The sequence below is a fragment of the Physcomitrium patens genome, chromosome 18, assembly GCF_059467195.1.
Source record: "Physcomitrium patens ecotype Gransden chromosome 18, ASM5946719v1, whole genome shotgun sequence".
Taxonomy (NCBI): domain Eukaryota; kingdom Viridiplantae; phylum Streptophyta; class Bryopsida; order Funariales; family Funariaceae; genus Physcomitrium; species Physcomitrium patens.
Window position 1 is genome coordinate 13,742,548 of NC_143427.1, and position 25,436 is coordinate 13,767,983.

At 34.0% G+C, this 25,436-nt stretch overlaps 1 protein-coding gene and 1 non-coding gene across 3 annotated transcripts; both read right to left on the bottom strand.

Moving 5' to 3' along the window:
- Nucleotides 1-9,598: 9,598 nt before the first annotated feature.
- On the bottom strand, nt 9,599-9,672 carry TRNAV-CAC (transfer RNA valine (anticodon CAC)). Its single transcript has one exon. It is a non-coding gene; the product is annotated as a tRNA-Val (tRNA).
- Nucleotides 9,673-11,705: 2,033 nt separating this feature from the next.
- On the bottom strand, nt 11,706-13,916 carry LOC112295367 (protein SPIRAL1-like 1). Of its 2 annotated transcripts, none has more exons than XM_024546866.3 (3): nt 13,749-13,916; nt 12,950-13,254; nt 11,706-12,391 (listed from the first exon to the last, which is right to left on the bottom strand). In XM_024546866.3, exons 2-3 carry the CDS (start codon nt 13,229-13,231, stop codon nt 12,317-12,319), a joined length of 357 nt encoding a protein of 118 aa, XP_024402634.1. In that variant the 5' UTR covers nt 13,232-13,254; nt 13,749-13,916; the 3' UTR covers nt 11,706-12,316. The 2 variants fall into 2 exon arrangements, with proteins under 2 accessions (XP_024402634.1, XP_024402635.1); XM_024546867.3 differs by having other exon boundaries at nt 13,710-13,916.
- Nucleotides 13,917-25,436: the final 11,520 nt, after the last annotated feature.

Genomic DNA, 25,436 nt, shown 5'->3' on the forward strand with positions numbered 1-25,436 from the left:
TTAGCATTAAAGCATATTTGTGTGGAGACAAGCATGATGATGATATGCATGATACTATGGTTGAGGAAAAAAGAGGTAGAACTATTCATGAAGAGGATGTTATTGAGCCTGAAAACAAGAGGAGGTCTCCAAGAAATAAAGAAGCTTCTAAGGAGCAAAAAACTGAGAAGGTATCTTCTTCTACTCATCCTGGTAGTGCACCATTACCAAAAGAGTGGTGGGAGAAGGGCAAAGAAAAGGAGAAAGAAGATACAAGCAAACCTAAAGGAAAAACTCGTCCTTATAAACTTCAATCTGAGATTGAATCATCTACAGATATGAAGAGTATTTTAGAGGAGAAGATCTTGAATGCAAAGATTGAATTCACTCTAAGAGAGGCTCTAGGCATAGCCAAGAAGGATTTTCATGAATTAATCATCAATGTGATAAAGAGGAAGAGGCAAATGACAGCAGAAGCTATTATGATAGAGGCATTGGATACTCGGGTAATTGTGGATGAAGAAGAAGAGATAGGACAGGTATTTGCATAATTTGCAATGCCTGAAACTAGAAATAAGGTTGATATGGAAAACAAGGTTTCATTTAAACATGTTGAAGGTAAAAGAGAGCATCAAGTGGAATGCACACCTTTGGGATTTACAGGGATAAGGAAGGATGCACAAGAAGCAAGTGTTAATACTTGCTCCAAATGTGAAAATGAGGGAATAGAGAGTAGTAGTTATTCAGTTCCTTATTGGGCTAGAGCTACTACAGAAATATATGTGAGATTGGGGGACTTTAAAGATCTAATTTTGGCCCTGGTTGATCATGGATCTGAAATCAACATCATGTCAAGGAAGATATATGAGAAGAATAAGTGGCCAATTGATATCAACCATGGTTGGATAATCAGAGCTGCAAACAATCAACAAGGTGATTTACATGGAGCTTGTCCAGCTGTAAAGACTAGAATTGGAGATGTAGAAGTAGAGCAAAATTTCTTTGTGCAAAACTCTACTACATATCCGGTAATACTTGGTCAACCTTATATTACAGCTGCTAGAATGGAGACTAGAGTCTTGAATGATGGTTCACATTATGCCAGAATTCGGAGTTGGGATGGGAGAAAAGCTGTGCAATTTATTACTGTGAAACCTATCCATGAGAGACACAAAGAACAATTAAGAACGATGCCCTTGGAGCCAGGAAATAACTTTGTGGATTTTTAAAAAGCACCCTTGTAAGATGGGGGCACATGGGTACAAATGATTCATCTACAAACCCCAGTGTAGATAGTATGAGTTTTGAATTTTTGAACTTATCTAGTAATGGATTTGTGAGTGTTCAAAAGGTTAAAGATTTAGATTCTATAAATAAAAAAAGAGTAAAGAAACAAGAGAAGAACTTAAAAAGAGTGGGTTTAGTTTCAAGTGATGAAGCCATAGTTGGAGTAATAGAAGAAATAGGTTTGGAAGATGATTTGGTAAAGGTTTTGGAGAATCTGGTTATAAACATAGATAGAGATGCTATAGTAGAAATATATTCAAGAAGGACTTATGAAGGATTAGAAAGGATGGTAGCAAATAGTGGACTTGCTACAAACTATGGGTTGAAGCATGAGGCTAGAGTACAAACTAAATATAAAACTGTGGCAAGAAAGGTAAAGCCTGTAGCTACACAATTACCAGTTGATAATATGGAGCATATTAAACAAGCAGTTATGGAGCCAAGTCTAAGAGAGAGGCGTCAAATTAGACATCAATTTACACAAGAATCATTAGCTAAGTTGAAGATTGGAGGGGGTGACTTCTTAACATCAACGGAGGAAGATATGTTTCAAGAAATGCTTATTAGACATGGTAAGGTATTTGCCTTAACTCCTGATGAAATCGGATGTGTGGATCCTAGTATTATAGTACCTATGGTAATCTTTACAATGCCACATGTTCCATGGGATTTAAAGCCTATACTTGTGCCTAGAGCTTTACTTCCAAAATTGATAGAATTATTAAAAGAGAAGGTGAAGATGGGTATTTTGGAACCTTCAATTGCTCCCTATTCTAATAGATGGTTCACAATACCCAAGAAGTCAGGGGCATTAAGGTTTCTTCAGGATATGCAACCTGCAAACAGTGTGACTATTCGAAATATGGGATCAGGTCCCATAGTAGATGAAGTGGCTGAACAATTTGCAGGTCATGCCATTTATTCTATTGGAGACTTATATTCTGGATATGACCAATTTCAATTGGCTAAAGAGAATAGAGATTTAACTACCATGAAGACTCCTTTGGGTTTAATGAGGATGTGTACGCTACCTCAAGGTGCAACCAACTCAGTGGCTCATATGCAAAATGCTATGAACCAAATATTAAAAGAATTTGTGCCTGAGAAAATCATTCCATTTCTAGATGATATACCTATAAAAGGACATAAAGAAGAAGACAAGGATGAGACTATGGAGGTTGAAGGTTGTAGAAAGTTTGTGAAGAAACATATTGAAGATGTGGCTCAGATATTGGAGAGATTGGAGTCAGTTAATCTCACGTTATCTTTGGAGAAATCAAGCTTTGGAGTTGATGAGATTCTAGTGGTGGGGCACATGTGTGGCAGGTATGGTAGGAAACCAAACCTTGATAAGATTGATGCTATATCTAGAATTAAGGCTTGTAAAAATGTTACAGAAGCCAGAAGGTTTTTAGAAGCATGTGTATTCTATCACATTTGGGTGCCACACTTTGCCCATATCTCAGAGCCACTATATAAGTTATTAAGGAAGGGTAAGAAATTTTTATGGGAAGAAGAACAAGAAACAGCTATGGAAAATCTAAAAAAAATGTTGAGTTCACCACCTGTGCTTAAACAAGTGGATTATCAATGTGAAAGACCAGTAGTTGTAACAGTGGATACAAGCCCTATAGCAATTGGATGGGCTATTGGACAAAATGATGTAGAAGGAAGAAGATTTGCTATAAGGTTTGGAGCTAGGGTTCTTACAAAGAGACAAAGGGCTTATCCACAAGTTAAAAGAGAATTTTGGGGAGCGCTTACAGCATTTAAGGCTGAGAGGAATTATTTGATTGGAGCAAGTATGGTTTTGGAAACAGATTGTTTGCCATTACTTGGAATGATAATTAACTGTACTACTCCAGATATTTCCATGCTAAGATGGATAGCCTATATAAGGATATTAAACCCTGTTTTGGTACATATTACTGGTAAAGAGAACTTGGTAGCAGATATGTTGTCCAGAGCTAGATATACATTTGAAGAAGAGATGATGGCATATGAAAGAGGTGAAGATGAAGAAGAGAAGAATTATGGAAGTTCATTTGCTACTGGTGGAATGGATTTTGGTGACAAGGTTCAAAATTTCTATGAAGGTACGTATGAATGCAAGTTGAAGGATATTGGAATTTATTTAAGCACAATGAAAAAACAAGAAGGGTGGATGGACAAAACCTTCCAAGATATTAGACACCAATCCTATGGTTATATACTCAGGGATAGATTTCTATGGAAGAGGCCAAAAAGAGGTGACAAAATTCCATTGAGAGTTATAGGAGATCTTGAAACTAAAATTAAGGTTTTAAGAGAATATCATGATACACTTTGGGCAGGACATAGAGGAGTTTGGGCGACATATACTAAGATCAAAGAAAGGTATTGGTGGAAGGATTTATACAAAGATGTAGAAGACTTTGTGAGTTCATGCACAGAGTGCCAACTACAATCTAAGGTTAGGTATAGAGATGGATTACATCCTACTTATCCACCTTCTATACATTTTCAATGGGTAATTGATTTGGTAGCTATGCCTTCAGGATTATGGGGTATGAAATATTTGGTTTTAGCAAGAGAAGAGTTATCAAACTATGTTGAAGGAAGGGCTTTGAGAACCAAGACCACGGAAGCAATATGCAGGATTATATTAGAAGACATCTTCAACAGATATGGCTATATTAGGAGGATGAGAGCTGATAGAGGAGAATTGGATGCCATAGAAGCAAGAGATTTTTTCAAAAGGTACGGAGTTCAATTGAAGTTGATTACTTCTTATAATCCTGAAGCCAATGGAAAGAGTGAAAGAGGTCATCCTCCAATCATTTATGCATTGGTTAAGGCATGTAAGGATAAATCAATTCAAAGGCCTAAACTGCTTCCATTTGCTTTATGGGCTGATAGAACTACTCATAGTACTGTCACTGGTTATATGCCTATAGAATTAATGCTAGGACAAAAATCTATAATGTCTGCTGAAGCAACCTATCCTACATGGATGTTTTTGTCTGGGAAAGATAACATTAATAGAGAAAGGTTATTAGAGCTTCGAATCCAACAGTTAAGAAGATTACCTGAGGACCTACAAATTGTAGCTAAGAGGTTAAAGGAAGCAAGATTGAAAAATAAAGAGAGGTTTGATAAGACTCATAGGTTAAGGCCTAAACCTATAGAGATTGGAGATTGGATTCTAGTTTATGATAGCAGCCTTGAGCATCAACATAGTATTGTAAAGAAATTTGCAAAAAAATGGTTTGGACCATATGTGGTGGTTATAGTCCATGATAATGCCACATATACCTTACGTGAGTTAGATAGAGCTATCATTAGAATTCCAATAGCATGGAAGAGGGTGAAGGCTTTCAAAAGAAGAGATGGGCGGTTTCAAATAGAAGATCTTGAAGAATTCTTACCTCAATATTTGGACCAAGAACATGAAGAAGAAGACTCTATGAGTGATTCCAAGAAGTCTCAAGAGGATGAAGAAGAGTAGTATGTGGCACATACCGGAGGATGTGCAGGTTTGGAGGGGGTGGATGTCATACTGTAATTACTTACAGTATGTAAAAATTAGTGAAAACATGTAATATGTTTATAAGTCTTAATGTGAGTTAGAATAGTTAGTATGTTAATTTAAAATGAATTGAAATAAGAAAAATTATTTGGAAGTTAATCTAGTTTGATCATAGAGTTTATATTATATAGGATTTAGATAGTTAGTATAAAGATTAAGGGAAGGGAGGAATTAAAAGATGAAAATATAACTAGAAGGAGGCTTATTGGGAAGGATGAAAGTAAGGCATGGTTGGATGAAGGCAAGGGGTGAAGAACTTCATCCCTATTGGTCGAATACCATGCCCAATGGGCTTTGAGGAGGCTGCCCGAGGCCATATTAGGAATTAGGGTTCCTCTTTCGAGGCCATTCGAGCTTTTGAGGCTAGGGTCAGAAGGTTTAAGGTTTTGGGTATAATTTGGGTGAAGATTTTGTGTGATTTCGAGTTTTTATGGAAAAGATATGAATGATCAAAGAGAAGGTGTCAATTTCGTACCTACTGTCACTTCTTTCGGGCATCACATACGAATACGGAAAGCAACAGAAGATCGGCGACTGGATTTGGAGGGAGCAGTTTCTCGGCTACACATTCTATTTATTGAATAGTGAATTCTAAGATTGGGTGAAGGAGTTATGAGGCATTGAAGACAGCACTTATAATTAGAAGGCAGTAAGTATATCGTTTTGTTGCTAGTTATGGGTGAAGCCATATCTTGAGTTTCTGGACGAATTTTTGGCTCAAAATTTCCACAAGTGTGTGTAATTGGGTTAAGAAGCTTTAGATCAAAGTTTCATAGTATTTGAATAATTATTTTGTGAGATATGAAGGAAGTTGTACACGGGTGTAAAAAAGCTAGGGTTTGAAGCTACAATTAGGGTTTTCAAGATATCACAAGATCTAAGACGAATTTACCGTTGAATTTTGGTGTGGTAGTTGCTAAAGATATATGAGTACTCCATGTAACATTTGGAGTTGTTTAGACGGTTAGATCGTAAGTTATGAGCTGTTGAACTTCGGAAAAAATTCCTCATAAGGATATATAAGTTTTTTATAACACCTTATCAAGTATTTTGGTGTTCTTTGGATTTTAAGGCTTGTATATTGATGTAATTGCTTCAAAGGGGAGGAGTTTATATATATAAAAATTTTACCCTTATATTTCAAACTTGATTGAGTATTTAGTGACAGCCAGAAGCACAGCACTTTCTTGAGGCAAATCTCTCTACCCCGACAACGTATTATATTTGTTAGAACTTTGCTCACGAGGCAAGCTCTATCATGGTTTGCTCATTTGTTTGAGAAAAGATTGTCAATTTTGAACGACTTCGAAACTTTTTTAGATGCGTTTGTGGAAGCATTTGGCAAACATGACAAGGCACGATGGGCTACAACAAAGATCCAGTTAGTACGACAAGGGGCACGCTCCGCGTCAGTCTATGCATAAATTTCAGACAATTAGCATGCGACATCAATTGGGATGAAGAAGCATTGATGAATCAATTTTATTAGAGATTAAGGAAAGACGTGAAGGACTTATTATTATCTCTTTTTGATCCGCAAATGCTCAACAAAGCCATTAACTAAGCTCTGAAGTGAAATAACTGCTTGTTCCAACGTCACCAAGATCAATGTTCAAGACAACATACGGCTCATCACACTCCAATTGTGTCAGTAAGCACCCTGAATTCAAATTTAGAGATAAAAGACATCCAAATTGATGCAATACGTATCAAAACCTAATAATAGGAGAAAAAAATAGCATATGGAGGAAGGACTAGGTTTGTTTTGCGGTGAACTACAGAAGTGAGTTAGAGAGGCGAGTTAGAGCTCCAAGAGGTCTGTTGTCAAGACAAAGGATTCCCTCAGTCTCGGCTCCTACATATGCTATAAGCTAGGAAGCTTCTCAAGCAGCTTCCACGAGGTTGAAAACTTCTCAAATAGCTTCTACAAACTACAAAGCTTCTCTAGAACCTTCTACAATCTTCTACAACTTCCTAGTGTATGTTCTTTACAGTTATATGTTTCCAATTGTTATAATACCACTCTTAAAACAAATTCTATTGTCTCTATTTCTATAAAAAAATATATTGGAGAAGTTAACAAGATACAAGATTGGTACAAAAAAGAAAGTTGTTTTTAAAGTTTCAAAAGATTCTTTAGATTCTTTGTTCTATGTAAGATTGTCTTTATATGTAAAACATGTAAGAAGAGCCATAACTAGAGAATTTTTTTTAATGAAGATATAATATTAATAGATATTTTCTAAAAACATTGAACATCCATTACTATTTTGAAACAATTTCAATCTATAATAATTTGAACCTATTCAAAATAAATTATCAACAAATTATTAAAAATAATACATCCTAAGAATTTTTCTTGACACAACAAACATAAAGTTTATTTTCTTTTTAATTCTTAAATTAGACTAGAATATTCTCAAAATAATAGTAAACAATATTGTTCAAATTGCAAAAAAGCTCTTTCTTGAGGAACAATTTAATAATCACATAAACAAATATTTAGAACAATATTTGTGTTTACTTTCTGAAAAATATCTTAATAATCTTACTATAGACTCAAAAATGCCAGTTGTAGTCTTTTCAATCAAAAAGTATATAAAATCTTATAAATATTTATATTAGTTGTACATCTGTTTTTATTTTTTAAAATATAACATCCATGAAAACCAAAATAAAGAATCAAGCAAGTCCTTTCAATTAAAAAAACAAGATTTAGTATAAATTGCAATGTCTCTTTTATCTTTATTTGTGATTATTGTATATTTGTGGTGCCAAACAAAGAAAAAAAACAACAACCAAAAAATTTAATTCAAAATCTTGCATTTGCCAAATAACTTATGAGGCATTAAGCTTATTACAATAAAATCATATATATTGAATTTAAATATTTATTAGATATAATAAAAATTTACTTGTACAAATGTCTTCTAAAAGTTCATATAAATTTTTAATATTTTTAATTTTTATCACTAAGTAAGTTTCTTAAAATACAACAAAAAAATGGAGTGATATACTTACTTTTAAAACAAATTAAGAATAGTAAATTAACACTCTTATCAAATTTTCAAGGATATGAATCACAAAGAACCAAATGATCAATACATTCTTGTGTCACTTGAAGAGAGTAGATATTCACTCAAAGATGGTATAATATTAAAACTAAAATAACCATTGTTAAAGATAAGAAGACTAAAGACTCTTAAAACAAGAATAAGAACAAAAAATGTATTATTGAAGGTGAAGAAGGCCTTCTTCTTGCCTCCATATATACTATCAAACTAGAAGCTATGTGGCAACATTCTATAAGACCTCCAATACATGTCTAACTTGAAAAATAAGTTTCTTATATATGCATCATATGGCCAACTTGTACCACAAGTCATCAATATGTATGCAACATGTGGCCAACTTGGCCAAGTTTTCAATCTACTAATCACCTACAAATATGTAAAAAGTCGAATTTGTATCTATAAAGCTTTAAAAAGCTTTTTCACAATATATTATCTAATTTATTTACTTCTATTTATTTCTATTTATTTCTATTTAATTCATTTAATTTAGATAAATATGTATATTTGTGATAGTGAAACATGTAGATAGATGATATCTTTTTTGAGAAATATTGAGAAAGTTAATCAAACATAGATTAAATCTTTAGATTCTTATAAAAACTTTATGTGGCTATTCAAACTTATTCCATAAGTTTTTTACTTTTAGAAAGCCAAATCAGAAGCAACCTACAAATTGACACTTGTACAACAAGTCTTGTGGTCTTTAAGAAGCTTCTATAAGGCATTCTTTATAACTAGTATATATGAAGACAAGAATGAAGCTATTATCAATCTTATCAATACCTTTCTTATATTCTAATATTGATTTAAGCCTTTCTAGTTTCTTTGTAATTAATAACATTATTTCTAATTTTTATCTATCTTATATGTATCATTTTTTCTTCTTATTTTTTTGTTTCTTCAACAATACATGAATGCATTGTCTTTTGAGTTTTGTCTAGATTCATATCCTTGACAATTTGATAAGATTAATACTCATATTATCAAATCTTGATAATTTTTGATAAAAGATTGAAAGGAATATAAATCTTTAGATATCAAAATAGAAATGAATTGAAAACATGTTCATGGATTTTGACATAGAAAAAGAAATCTTAGTTAGTATTTGTTTTATAATTTATTTTAAATTATCTTCAACATAATATTTTATTTTTTTGTTTTTAATTTATAGAAAGTATGTCTAGTCATCTATAATAAGTGCCACAAATAATTTTATATATGCAATGGCATGTATTAGACTAAATATCTTATATGATGTAAATTTAATTAGAAAATACATGACAAATCTAAAAATAAAATATCAAAAGGTAGTGAAACACATACTTTGCTTTCTAATAGACATTATATATGCTTGCATCTTGTTTAATGTAAAATGTGAAAGTAAAAAAACCATCACATGATTTGCTCATATCTTGACAACGGTTGATAGACCCTAAAATACAAAGGTATCTAGTTGAGTTTACTATAGTTCATTTAACAACTACAGCACATTGGTCATGCATTCCGTATTCTATACCCTATCACAAAGTTTTCATAAGCAAAGACAAGAGAGGGGAGTCATCAGAAGGTGCGGGGGCAGGAGCCAGGTAACATGGAGCAGAGCAGCTTGGAACCGAAGTGGAGAGGAGAAAAGAAGAGTTTAATTTGGTCTCCATCATCTAACGGAGACGATGCGACGCAAAAATGCATTTGTCTAATCCCAGGTTCGAACTGGGGACCTCTAGTGTGTGAGACTAGCGTGATAACCGACTACACCAACCAGACCAGTATGCCAAACATCTCGAGCGACCCTTCTTGACAATCATTATGGAAGTTTATTACTTATTTAATATCCAAAAATATCTACTAGCAAACAATGACCTGCAGTGTTTCCCTGGAAGTAAGATTCTAGTTTCATAGTGTAACACAAAGTTATCGTCTAAACGCTGTTTATGCGTATGGCCACGCTACCTCCTGCTGGGGTCTTCATCAGCGGATCGATGTTCATTTTCTCAGCGCCTTACCTTTCCTATGACAGAATTCACATCAGTTTCGGCAGTGGCAATACGCCTTTGCTACAAGCAGAAGTGGTGGAGATGTGCTCTTTTTGCTTCAATTTTGTGTTTACGATACGTGATCAAGTGAGTTTCTGCTAGGTCACCTTGTTCTTGGAAGGGTGAAGTGCATTCCTTGTCGTGTGGACTTTCATCCTGCAAGCAGCTAAGGGCATGGATTGTGCTCATGCATGTAGTCTCATTTCGCCCGCAAAGTTTGGGGTCACTGTGCACCTTGTGGTTTGTTTAGTGGAGGGTCTGCTGTGGATTGCTGTAGAACAATGCTTTACGAGCATTCACTGTACCCACTGCGCTACCAGCAGCATTGATCCAAGAGTTAGAGTTGAGCGCCTTGGAGGAGGGGATGGGCCACCATCATGAACGTCAACAACAGATCCTGTTGATCTTGCAAATTTGTGCACTGCACCGATCATTCAAGCTTGGTCATCTGATCTAGCATGGCAGTTGCCTGTATTTGCCATGCACCATTCATCTGCCACGATGTCCACGAATGGTTTTAAAATGTGATTCCTCCGTCTCGTTTGAGTGCAGATTTCTCAACCCTCTGTTATCTTAACAATCACGGAGAGGGATTAACCGGAATACTTTAAGAACTTCGAGGCGCACCTTTCGAAGCACGGTGACGAGGAATTGGAAACCTTCATGCTTTACCCCTATTGGAGAGTAAATCTACTTCCAATCCGTACAAAACCTTTCAGTAGATCTCTCTCGGGAGCTAAATCATGCACAACCTTGAAAGTTCTTTCCCTTCTCTTACTTTCGAAACAAATGCGTCGCCCACAATGTATGGGGACCACGCGGTACATTTACCATTCGAAGGTGCGCCCTGTCAACAAACAAAGCGTTGGGCTCATTGGAGGTGAGATTGTGCACAGCTTTCAATGCAAGCTGTTACTACGCAGATGTGAATTCTTGCCCGTGAGTCAGCACTACAACGTACGTCATCGTAGTCCGATCGCACGCGGCCGATAGGCTGTGACGATTAGCCGTTTAGCAACACGATCCTCGATGCTGCGTCACCTTGTTTGGAATCTCATTTCAGGACGTCGGCATCGCAATGGCTAGAATAAGGCACCCTGAACACATTGCCGTCTACATTTCGGAACAGCACTGGGCGCTTGTCCAAACAGCGTTCACGCTGCTACCAGTGGTTCGAAAACCCTATAGACAAACTACCGAAGTAGCGTCTACTTCGTTGCTACCAGTGATCGCGTCAATGTGCTCAGGTCACTCCACACCTCACGGTTGGCGTATTGAAGCCTTCCTACTCACGATCGACACACTCCACCCTCCGAAACAGAGATTGCTTTACCACTTAGCCCCTTTTCCATTTCCACCCTGACACTCGATTGTCAAGACAAATTCGTTAATTCGTACGGCGCGTGAGACAATCGATCTGCCTGCAAGTGACTACTGCTTCAGGCCAACCAGGTCTGCCGGCACCGGGCTCTCAGAATTTCGGACACGTCACCGCTGAGATTACCCGCTTCCCAATTCTCACATGCAGTGCAGAACATTGGTGGGGTTTCAAAGTGCATACACCTACTGCACCGCATGTCATTGCGAATATCTTCGCTCACAAGTAACATCACAAACACACGTAGCGTTCACCCGGAACAGCGACCGGGGACCAGGACCTCCACCGCCATTCCCTTCTTGGCAGCAAGGGCTTCCAAGTACCACCACTGCGTCCAAGCCGCATTGGAGCGGGCAGCATTGGTTGCAACCTCTGACACATTTGCAGTATGTAAATGCGGTCATAGCCGTGAGAATAAAATGGGCAAAGTCCTGCTACGCTTCTCCTGGAGAAGAATCGTAACGGAACCACCGAGTACACAGAAGAATCATCAAGCCTGCTCGATGCAATGGAGCACACGATGACCTTGCTCCTGAGGGAGAGCAGAACTGCTAGAACCGCTTCACAGACTCGCAATTCATACGATAACAATCAGCTTTTACTGCTGAACTAGCTGTCGACAATGGTTGAAACCCCAACTACTAATGCGTGAACAGACCATCAATCAAAACGGAAGCTCGTAAGAGCTCCCAATATCTCTGCAGCCGAGGGGCAGGGGAGAGGGCTCAGAAGTTCTTGACGTGAACCTATCCTCTGCTACAAAGACACAAACGCCAGCCTTATTTTGACCAGAGAACTGAAAAGCGTTCCACACAAACGCTCCCACATCCCCGCTGTCACAATGCTGACACTGTGCACAAGTTAATCCAAGCAAATTCTAGCCTAACAACACCATGCGAGCTGGCGGTGATGGTCATCTGCAAGATGAACTTCATCAGATCGTGCAGGCACGGTCTAGAATATCGGTGATGTCAGCATCAAACTGCGCGACCTGGACTCAATTGCCGCCGAACAGGTAACCCAAAGATGACCCTCCACCGGGAGCAGCATGAACCTTGGTCGAAGGTCGGTCCTGCAGACAGAAACACAGAGTCACGTGTCAGCATGCGGCATCAACAAAACACTGGTGCACTGACAATCACGCACGCACAAAGCCGACATACACGCGCTTCGCAACCAAGGCTAACTATCCTTCGTCAGCAAATCTCGCGACAATAAAGCAATAGCACATCAGAGCACAATTCTGATATGCACCTGCTTCGGTCAAGAGATGAGACTGGGAGCTTACATCACGTCAGACACCTCACAAACACGGAAGACTACCACCACACAAAGTTAGCACCACACCATGTGTCGGCATCACGATCGCGACTGAATGCAGGTCACGCTCGACACACAGGGTGCGAGGCACCACCACTGGGGAAGAGGAAACCGTCGCAGTTCGCGTGCAGCGCGGTTCCTCTGCCTGGGGCGATAAAACACAGCAGCAAGTCCTGGCGACGATTGCACTCTCCCAACCCAACGAGAACTACACTCAACAATCGCAGCCCCGAAAGAACGCCACACCAGACCATGATTTCGCAACGAGATACACTTGGACAAATGGGTGTCCGAGTTGAGGAACACTCACAGTGATGAAGTTGCCGGTATTCTGCCCGTCGGCGCGGTGGTAGTTGTTCGAGTTCCGGCCCAGCTTGGGAGCGCCCTTGTCACCCGCGTCGTCCGCTTTACCCACGGGCGCGGCCTTCTCCTCTGGGACATTGCTCCTCGCCAACCCGGCCGGTCGCTGCTCCACTGGAGCCTGGGGCTCCGGGGCGGGCGCCTTCGCTACGGCCTTGGGAGGGCCGGCATCGGATCCGAACAGGTACCCGAGGGAGCTCTGCCCTCCTCCGCTGCTTCCACCACGCACCATTGTCTCCGCCTCTCTACTCCAATCTGCTCCGCCACACAACAACAACACCAACACCAACACAACGTCCCGTAAGAAAATCGCAGCCTCCAACCTATGCCACCCCCATCGCACACGCTCACACCCCAGCTGATCCACACATCACCACGCGTCCTCGCGCGCTACGCCATTCACGGATCTCGCAAGCTCTCCATCCCACCACTCAACATCGCTCCAAACCCCACATCCACACTTCCACACGCAACCCATCCCTCTCCCCCTCTCTCCCTCCCTCCCTTCGCCACCACCACCGCTACAACCAATCAACCAACCAACCAATGCCGCCCCGCGAACCGCACCACTCACCCCGCCCCCTACTCCCCCCGCTCTTCCCCCACATTTTGTCCCTAGCGCATGAACAATATGCAAAGAAAGTAGTAAAACTCAGAAGGACATAAACTTGTTAGAGCCGGAAACAGGACAAAGAATTTTGGAGACAGACCTGTCGCGTTCACTGCGACGCGATGGAGGAGATACGCACCTAGCTGTGGCAGCGTGCAGTGTCCAAAGGACACGGCCAAAGAATTCGAAGAGGCGGCGAGAAGCTGAGTGCTGAGGAGGGAGACGATGGCAGAGAGAGTGAGAGAGATAGAGAGGTGGAGAGATGGTGCAGCAGCAGCGGTGGTATGGAGCAGACACACAGTGTGCTTGAAGCGAAGGCGGGGGATGAGGACAGTGGCAGTGGGATATTTTCGTTGGGGGGGATGGGTAGGGCCTCCCTCACAAGCTACCTTCGTGGGGTGGGGAGTAACGCGTCCCCTGTCCCTCCCCTTTTGAGCCTCATTTGAATTGGCCTTCGTATGTGTGGGCTCTTTGAATTGGATGAGCGGGGTCACTCACACCGCCTTGACTGGTGGTCCCTTTCTGATGCCCTGGATTGTTTGATGTTGGTGCCTATTCCCTAAAGAATTGGGTCTGTTTTGCCTAAATCCTTAGTTTTTACTTATTACCTATTTAGCGTTTGTTTGACTTCTGCTTTAATATCTAATGTGGAAAAGTTCGAATTCTGTTGTTTGCATTGAGAACATTGATGTATTGTTGAATCACATAGTTCCATTGTCTCGGTTTTTATGTTTCCCAAGCACATGGGTGATTGATTAGTGAAGTCTGAATGTTTGTGTTGGGGTTTAATGATGCATATTAACATGATTTTTAAATGAATAATGCAGTGTTTTTCATTAAGATATTATTATTCTTTTGTCATTATTTCTTAACACTTTTATTTTTTATTTTATTTTTGTAGCATTTTTGCATTTTTATGGGAATTATAATAAAAAATTAAATGATATGATGGAATTACACCCCACATCAACAAAAGTTCTACAAAATGTCAAAATTCCCTACTTAATTAGTGATGATGAATTGAGTAACTGTAGTAGCAGCAGTTATTTCAAAGATAATTGAGATTTTATAGTATGTAAAAGATTACAATTAAACTGTATTAAGAAATCAAATTGAAATCTACATTATTTAATTTAATTTAATTTAAGTAATATTCTTAATAATTATATGTACATTGTTTTGATAAATGATTTGGTCTATGATAATAATAATAATTATTATTATTATTCTTAATATTATATATGTATGTGTATTTTGAGGTATTATAATAAATAATGTATTAAATTATTTATGAATAATAATGTGTTTGGTAGAATACAACAATTAACTTTTGAAAGACAATATTCATAAAGATGAAAATAATACATAAATTTAAGATGTAAAAAGAAAACATCAATATTGAAGTACGGTGTAAAAGTTCATAAGATAATTTGATACAAAGGCTTGATTGAGGACAAATATATATATATATATATATATATATATGTATTCATGAATAGATGTCCACCTTTTAGGCAACAAATTGTTTTTAATTTTAGATGAGAATTGGTGGTGAAAAAAACTGGGAAATCTAAACACTACTGATTCTATCCATTTAAACATAGTTTCTAAATATACAATAGATTATCCAAGAAAATGCATTAAACAAATATTATATCACAAAGATGTTTGTATTGTATAAAAGCTTATATGTATGCAAGCAAAATGTAAAATTAATGTTGTTTCATAATATTATACTTTTTTGAATCACTGTATTTTGTAGTGCATTTTTCATAATTTTAGTATACATTTTATTATTACAAAAAATACATTATATATATACATATATTTTGAGTTATTTTAATTTTTTTGAATTGACATAAATTTTATAATCTACCACATTTAAGTCAAGAGATATTTGGAGTACATTCATAGAAAGATTACAAAAAAAAGATGGGTTTTGCATTGAAGTCAAAATGTTTTTGAAATCTCGAAATTAAATTGTAAAAACACACACACACACATTGACATACATACATACATACATACACACACACACACACACACACCTACATATATATATATATATATATATACATACTCACACACACATTTACACATGTGTATGTTTTCAATGAATACCATGCGTAATTAAAGGATCAATCGATTTTAAATATCTATGTATATATATATATATATAAATCTTTTTTTTTCAAATTTGAATTATCCATAGCAAGCAACAGGCGATAAGCCTCGTTGGTGGGGGATAGGAGATGGAGCCCTAATCCTAGCCAACAAGGCCCTGCCACCCCGCTGCAAATCGGTCAAGGCATGTGCAACGAGGAACCAATGCCAGAGCCAATCAAGGTGGATGAGTCTGTGGGCTTAAGGATGAATTATTCAATAGATGAACATCATCCGTCCCCACCGGGTACAAAGCGCAGGACCCTCTTTTCCCTTGCCCGAGGAATATGCAGCCACGTCCTCGGTCAGTCTCAAAATTCTTTTTCTGTGCCCGCGGGCCCCTGACGGATGCCTTTACAGTGGATCCTACGAACGTCCACGATCTATTATTAACTTTTTATTCATATGGATGTTGCTTTGATAAAGATCATCCTCATCCTTCCAGCGTATTGCAATTGGGTGGAGTTTTTGGGGATCCTTTGAAGTTATTGGGAACTTGAGCTATACTAAGGGAACGTGGCTACCGCTTCCAGGAGGAGAGGGTGGGGCGACGTCACCGGGGCAATGGGATCAGAACCCGTTCAGTGATGACGTTCTTTTCGTGGCCCTTCAGGACATGAGGATCAATAATCAGCACATGATCGCACTGTTGTCGTTTGGATGAATCTAGGATGAGTGTACGTTAGTTCAGTGGACCGAGAACCATGAACTGTTTGGTCCCTTCGGAGCTTTGTTTATTAATTGCATGGTTACAAACAATTGGAATTTCGAAATTTATTCACGTTCAGAAATATCTTTTCAAACATATATCAACTCCTTTCAAAATCATATACATATATATATATATATAACATGAGTCATTTTGGTGGTAGCATTGTAGTACCTAAATTCTACACAAATTTTGGTTATCATGTAATTTTTGGTTTTAAACCATTAATAGCAATCATGAAGCCCAGTTCATTATTTTTAATAAAACATCTTTTTTATTATATCTCTCAAATTATACTAAAGTGCTTACAAGTAGTGAATATTCTTTGAATAACAAGTTTTGCAAATTGGAGATAGAGCCAAACATAGTTCAATACAATGTTATACCAAGTATGTACATATACAAAGAAGACTAACATAGACTGCACAAATAGATCTTCAAAACACCAAAACTACATTTTGTCTTGTTTAATATACATGTTTCAAAAGAACCACTCTTTCTACTTTTGTACAATGCATTTTTGGTTCCTAAATTGAGAAAGCAATTAAGATTGCATATTTTTCTTGTCAAATTTTCTAAAATTTTGAGTTAATTTAGTATTTTTGAATAGGAACTATATCAACAAATATTTCTTTTGAAATCTAAAATTTACATTTTATTACATCATTTTTAAATATAAAAAAATAGTAGTATTAATATAATCCTAAGTAAACCTAAAAGAAGCTGATAATGATTTTTAACAAAGACATCTAAAGTTAATTTTTTTGATTGATAGGATCTTTTATCAAATTATAATAAACCAATATTCTAAAGGATATAATATAAAATCTTATGTGATATATTATTTTGAAATTAAACTTAATTATTTATTCTATTTAGTAAAATTTGAAAAAAAATATCTTATCTACATGTTGTCATAATAAAATATTGCAACCTTCTTAGAAATCTTTAATAAAGTTTAATATAAAATTTATAATACATGAAATAAAATAAATATAAATAATAATATTTTTAAATATAAGACAATACTGACTAGATCTAAGAATTTACTAAATTTATCCATCCATCAAAACCATCATGAAAAAAAATAACCACTAGATTTATTTCTCGACTATTAGATCTATAATTAATGAAAATCAACTATATTCATTATGATTACTATTTTTTTTCACGATAGTTGATGTTGTGAGGTAGACAAAGGTGAGAGCTTGTAGAAGTACAAGTATCATGGACATACATTGGCATTCTAGTAAATACTTATATGATTAGATAGGAATAGGTAAAAGTAGATAAAAATATGTTAATTTCATAAGAGCTTTTAGAGAAGCTTCCTAGAAGCTTTATAGATGCTTCTTGACTTTACATGAGTTTGTAGTTGATTGATAGATTAGAAACTCGGTCAACAAGTTAACCATGTGTTGGTAGCTTACAGAGAAGTCTAACTATATGGCGCACATATAGAAAACTTACCTTGCAAGTTAAGATACATGTCTTGCAAAGTCAACACATTTTGGAGGTCTTATAGGACATCACCTTGTAACTCCTAATTAAGAGTATATATGGAGGCAAGAGTGAAACCTTCTTTACTCTTGTCAATACCTTTCTAGTCCCTAGTCTTGTTCTAAGACTTTCTAAACTTCTTGTTTTTGGCAATAGTTATTCTAGTTGAATATTATATCATCTTTGAGTGACTTTCTAGCTCCTTTAATGATACATTAGTGTATTAAGAATTTTCTTTCTTTAAGATTTATGTCCTTGATAGTTTGACAAGAGTGCTAATATATTATTTTTGTCTTGTTTTAGAAGTGAGTCAATTACTCTGCTTCTACTATTGTATTTTGAAGGTTGCGAACTACCCAACTTTAAATAAAAAATCTTATTTTTTAATAATGATATTTTCTTTAAAGACAATGGAACACTCTTTTTTATATATTTTTTTTTATTAGAGGTTGTAGACTACACTTCTCTAATTTAATTTTTTGAATTTATTTGAGTTATCAACAGAAGAAAAGATTATGGATGCTACTCTTAATACAAGTGAGAATAGATTGATAACTATTACAGATCTTCATAAGCTTATCAATACTCTAAGAATAAAAATGTCATGTATTTCTAATATGAATCATAGAGGTACTATATCTATACATATGAAAAAAGTTCAGAGTTTGCGATAAGAAGTTGTCTAGTTGAAGGAAGCAAGTAGGTTGACCTTATAACCAAATCCAAGGAATTTTGCTTCTATAAGTATGATTGATAGGGACAAGAATGAGTATGCTTGAGAAGTTTGATGGAACAAGATCAAAATTTTGAGGATTTTTGCAATAAGTCAAGCTCTATCTAAAGTTGCATCATTTTTAATACCCTCGTAGTTTCATTCAAGTCGGATTCATAGGTGTACTTCTATCAGGAAGTGCTCTCTCTTGGTTTGTATTTTTAATAGAAAAAGATTTGAAACTTTTTTATGATTTGAATTCATTTCTAAAAGTATTTACGACCATATTAAGAGAAAGTGATCAAGATAGAATAGCAGAGACCAAACTCTTATCTTTACAGCAAAGATGACGGTTAGCTACCATATATGCTGTTGAATTTGAAAACCTCACTTGCGACATGGACTAGAATGACAAAGTCCTTATCAATAAATTTCGATATGGGTTGAAGAATAATGTCAAAGACTTATTATTGGCAATGCAAAAGATAAAATCTTTAGAACAATTTATTGCTCAAGCCATTGCATGTGACAATTGATTATTTGAAAGACATCATGAACAAAGATATGGCTGGAGAAGAACAAATCAAATAATAACTGCAGCTTCTAAGTTTTCAAAAACTTATTTATCAAAGCTAGAAATAATACAAATTAATATGGTACATTTTAAATCCCTCACATAGCAAGAAAAGAGTCAACAATGTCAAAAGGGCTTGTGCTTATATTGTGGAGAAGCTAAACATAATGCTCAAGATTATTCAAAGAAATGACGCAATTACAAAATGAGAAGCACGATTGCCAAAGAAGACAATGTATAAAAAAACGAGTTGCTCTAGCTACAATAAGGACCGTACAACTAGAATCATGTGCAACATCTAATAAAGGTCCTATTCTTTTTTCAGATCCCTCACCTTGTTTTACAATAGAAGTTTGTTTAGAACCAAAAAATCATAAAGTCTTAGCCTTGTTGGATTTAAGAGTCTCAATTTGTTTTTATAGATGAAGAATTTATCAAAAAACATAATACATTCTTAGTTAAGAAAATCAAATGTATACATGTAGAAGTTATAGATAGACATTCATTATCTTTTGAGCATGTTACATATAAATCTATTTTTGTAGAAGTAGCAACTAGTGGTCATAATAGTTTAGTAATATTTAATATGATTAAAGCTCCTTCTAATCCAATCATTTAAGGATTATCATGGTTAAAAAGATATAACCCTCAAATAGACTAGATTTGTTGCAATCTTGATTTCTTCCATAGTTTAGTCCATATTCCTACTAGGCAAATAGAAATCCATAAGTTTAGTATATCCAAACCCTTATTAGTAAGTGCAAGAGCTTTCATGCATATCGCAAATGAAGGGCCATCTTTTGCTATATACACCACATCCATAGTTGATGGTGAGAAGATATTAAGTGATATTCTTAATAAGTATCAAGATTTCCATGATGTTTTTGAAAAAAAGAATAAAAATATTCTTCTAAAGTATCGTCCATATGATTGTACCATTGATCTTTAATGACGAAATCTACCTTGATTTAGACCAATCTATAGCTTATCACAAAATGAGTTGGTTGCATTCAAAGAGTACATTGATGAGATCTTGGCTAAGAACTTTATACACCATTCTAAATCTCCAACCGACACTCCTATCTTATTTGTGGAAAAAAAAAGATGGATCTCTACGGATGTGTGTGGATTATTGAAGATTTAATAAGATCATTGTCAAGAATAGGTATTCTCTAACTTTGATTTTAAGACTTCTTGATCAACTCAATCAAAAAAAGATCTATACAAAAATATAACATTTTGAATATAATGTCATGCCTTTTGGACTTACAAATGTATCAACTACTTTTCAACGTCTAATGAATGATATCTTTTGTGAGTTTCTTGTTGATTTTATTGTCTATTATTTGGATAATATTTTAATTTATCTTGAGAATACAAAAGAGCATGAAGTTTATATTCGTTGTGTATTACAAAAACTAAGAGATGCAAGATTATACGTGAAGATGGAAAAGAGTGTATTCCACACTATTTAAGTTGACTTTTTGAGATACAACATTTCCAATGAAGGCCTTATGATGGATCCAAAGAAGGTCCAAACTATCATAGATTGGAAGATATCAAGAATATGAAGAGATGTGTAATACTTTTTGAGCTTTGTCGATTATTATCAAATTTTTATCAAGAACATTTCTCAAGTTACAGCTCCTCTTATAAATTTGAATTGTAAAGATAAATTTGAGTGGAATAAAGAAGATAAAGCATTGTTTGATGCTTTAAAGAAGGAATTTACTTCTGCACCAATTTTATATCACGTTGACTTTTCTTACGTATTATTTACAAAATAGATGCATTAGAAATTATTTTAGATATAATATTGTTATAAATGAGAACTCATGACAAACTCCATCTAATAGTTTTCTATTTCAAAGAAAATTTAGTAACCAAGATTAATTAAAAGATCCACAATAAAGAACTTCTTGTAATTGTTGATTCATTTTAAGAACGATATCATTATCTAGAAGGCGCTTTAAGTCCAGTCACAATATATACAAATCATTAAAACCTCAAGTATTTGATATTGACATGTATTTTAAATCATTGTCAAGTTTGTTGGAGCATGTCATTATTAAGATTTGATTTCAAGATGAGATATCAATCTAGAAAACAACAAGGTTTATCAGATGTTTTTCACAGATGCTCTTATCTTATACCAAAAGAAGCAGACATATCTTTCAATCAACAAAGAATAATCCTCTTGAAGCTAGAACATTTTCATCTTCAAGCAGTGAAATCAATATTGACTATTGATTCAACGTTTGTTAGACAAATTCAATCAAGTATGTCCTCTCTTCCTCTTCTTTATGATATCAAAAATCTTTCTTCTAAGTCTCATGATGTTTCAAAGTTCTAATTCAAGAACAACCTAATCTATTTCAAAAGATACCTATATGTTCTAAAACAATAAGCATGTTTAAGTATTCTTCAAGTACATCATGACTTTCCAATTATAAGATATTTTGGATACAACAAGACTTCAGAGCTTATATCTAGAGATTTTTAGTGGCCACAAATAGAGAAGACTATAAAAGACTTTGTCTAGTCATATGATATTTGTTCAAGATCAAAAACTCCTTATAATCGACCATACGGATTTTTCCAACCATTGCCAATACTCAAACAACCATAGTCTTTTATTTCTATGGATTTTATTACAAATCTTTCAAGTTTAAGTTCATATGACTCTATATTTGTAATTAAATATTGGTTCACCAAAATGGCACATTTTGTACCATGTATAAAATGTATCATAAGTGAAGAAACAACTAAGCTTTTCATTGACAATATCTATCGCCATCATGGATTGCCAAAGGATTTTATATTAGATAAGAAGACTCAATTTATATGCAAATTTTGGAAAATCCTGTTCAAGTTTCTAAATATGGATATAGAGAGAGATTTACATGTCAACACCTTTCTAGTCCTTAGTCTTATTTCAAGACTTTCTAGTCTTCTTATTTTTGACAATAGCCATTCTATTTCAATATTATGTCATCTATGAGTAACCTTCTAGCTCCTTTCAGTGATATATGAATATATTAAAGATTTTCTTTCCTCAAGATTTATGTCCTTGACAACAAGTAAAAGAATAATATTATAACATACATGAAATTTTTGAAGAAATGGGCTCTAAGTGAAAAATCAAAATAAAATATAGTATAAGATGTGAATTTATTTTCTAGAAAACATGAAAAGATTTGTGTATCCATGTAGTTAAATATAGTCTCATAGTTTTGATATTTGTTTCTTTTAATCATTCCTTTTATTATGCTTGTTATAATATTATAAGAAGGTCGTATAATAGTTTATCTTTAAAATATTTTGGGCACAAACATGTTTCAAATGAATTGATGTTAGATATTAACACTATTATGCTAAGAAAAAATTATAGTTTTTAAAGTATTTGTGACTTCTTCTAAAAATATTTGCATTAATTACACTCAACATTCATTTTGGAATTTTTTCTTTTCTTGTTTGGAATGCCTTTTTTTTTTATTGTTCAATAAATCAAGCATTTTTTAGATTTTTATTTATTTATAATAGAATATGAGACTCCTTGCTAAGATAACTATTGTAGAAAGATAGTTGTAGATTCATTTAATTCTCAACATGGCCTTTGTACAACTAGATTGTGCCTTGTATCATTTGTTTAATTGAGACATTTTTTATGTATTGTTGATATTTATTTTTTCTTCTTTGCGGATAATATTGCATGCAAAGCATATTGACTATAAATTATTTATTGGCTATTTATTTTAAGTAATATTATATATAGCTTAGAATGAGATTCTATAAATATTTTTATTTTTTATTGATTTTTTTTTGGTTCTTGTTTCTTATAAAGTGTTTTCATGCATTTTCTTGATAGTTAATTGTAAATAACAACTTATTTAACAATCATAGATTCGATGCAATTGAATTGGTGTTTTATATGTGAGCATTTTTTGAAATTATTTATAAATTAGATGAAGTTAAGATGTTATAGATCTATTTTCAAAGTTGATATTGGTTTTTTTTTGGATTAAAATGGTCATTAATTAAGATATATTTAACATGCTTTTGGTGCAATAAAGATTAGTGTAACTATAGAAGACTAAGATTCAACTCCTATCAACTCTTTTCACAACCATTCTTTCTACTATTATCTATCAACAAAAATCAAAATTATTTGATTCATTAGTACTATAAATTGAAATCTAATTTAAATTAGATTGGTAAAATAGTATATCAAGTTTTAATTATATCCAAATAAAATTTATAAATTACTATTATAAATTTAATTATATTTGCAATCTACTTAAAAGTAATTATAAATAAAAAGTAATTCAAGTGAGACAAGTGTGTATATTATATCTAAGTCTTTTCCAATTTCGGTGCATGCATATATTTTTTATTCCTTTATAGTTTCAAATTACAAAGAAGAATGTTAAATAGATGCTTTTATATATGTACCGAATTATTTCAAATAATTTATTGCTATATACAATATATCCTTTAGATAATTGATTGTTGGATTTTTTAACCTTATAGTCATTGAAGAAAGCTCCAAAAGATGTCACAAATTTTTTCTTATTAGTGAGGTGGTAGCACCTCAAATGTACAATAGATAATATTAAAAAAGAAAGACAAGATCTTTAAAAGAAGAAAATTGGTTTCAAATCAATGATGTTGCCATCAAAATCAGATTATTTACCAAATGATACCAATAATAAAAAATTTCAACCATCAAAATACCACCATAATGTAGTATACTTTAGATTTCATCTTAACATGAGAACCTCTATGTATTTGTCAACATGTATATATAAGAAAAATTATTAACAACTAGTAGAAATTATGTACATTTGAATTAATTCAACATGAGGTTTAGAGCACATATAGACACATATTTCACAATATTTGTGAAAAAACAAATATTATGTTGATGACATATACAAATTTGTTTTGAATTCTATTGTTCTCTGATTTGTCTTATTGTATTTTCAAAAAAAGAAAGAAACAAATTGGTATTTCTCAAAGATCTCTAATACATACTTTTATATACAACTTCAATACCAAATGTTAATCCTTAACTTATCACATAATTATTCTTCCAAAATAAAGATTGATATTTATCCAAATTTAAACAAAACATGTCTTATGTTGTAATCCATATATTTTGTACATATTCGATAGCCACATGGGCAATTTTAGAAGTATATTTGGTGCAAAGACTAGACCATTTTATATCGTAAAGTTTCTTTGAAGTAGTACTCATCACATTGGTTCAATGTGCAAGGAAGAATATCCAACTTGATTCTAATTTGATTGCAAAACATTTCTTATAATTGGCTGATATATATATATATATATATATATATGTATATGCCAAATGTAATATAAGACAATTGAGGTAAGAAAGATAATTTCAATGGCATTTATTAATACAAAATTCCACTCAACATTAATATTGATAGCTCAAATATTTTCATATAATTGAATTAATTGGATTAATTTCTACCAAAAGAAGGGCTCCATTTTTTCTTGGAAAAAAAAATTATAATAATAAAAGAAATTATAAAACTTGTAATTCCTATAATATGCAATATGAGAATTCTAAACCAATTTTTTTTATATGTATAATTCATAATAATGGAAAATAAATATCTATTTATAAATTCAATCCATTTGGATTATGCAAAATAAATAAAAAAATAAAAAACTTTCTTGCCTTCTTTGTATTGATACATAAATTGATAATTAACATTATAAAATGTTTTTATAAGATAAATAATGAAAAAAAAACTATTAAGGCATTATGACATACTTGTTGATGTTGATTGCTAATAATAAAAGAAATTACACAACTTTTAGAATCTTCTTTACATATTACAATCACTTTATTTTTTGGCAATATTCTTATGGTAAGTATCTGGATTATTATTCTTTTTTCTGATAGTTAAAGTTGTAGAGCAATGGAATGACCTATAATTAATACTAAAGATCTATAATTTTTGTATTGTCAAATGCCATTATATACAACCTTGCAAATAACTTGCATACAACTAAAACAGGCACCTAGTTAATTAGCTTGTTATATTTTATTAACAAATAATTTTTTTTTTGCCTTCTATAAATTTGCTCTCTTTCACATTTGAAAATTGTGTAATGCTTGTCATTTGCAAATTGT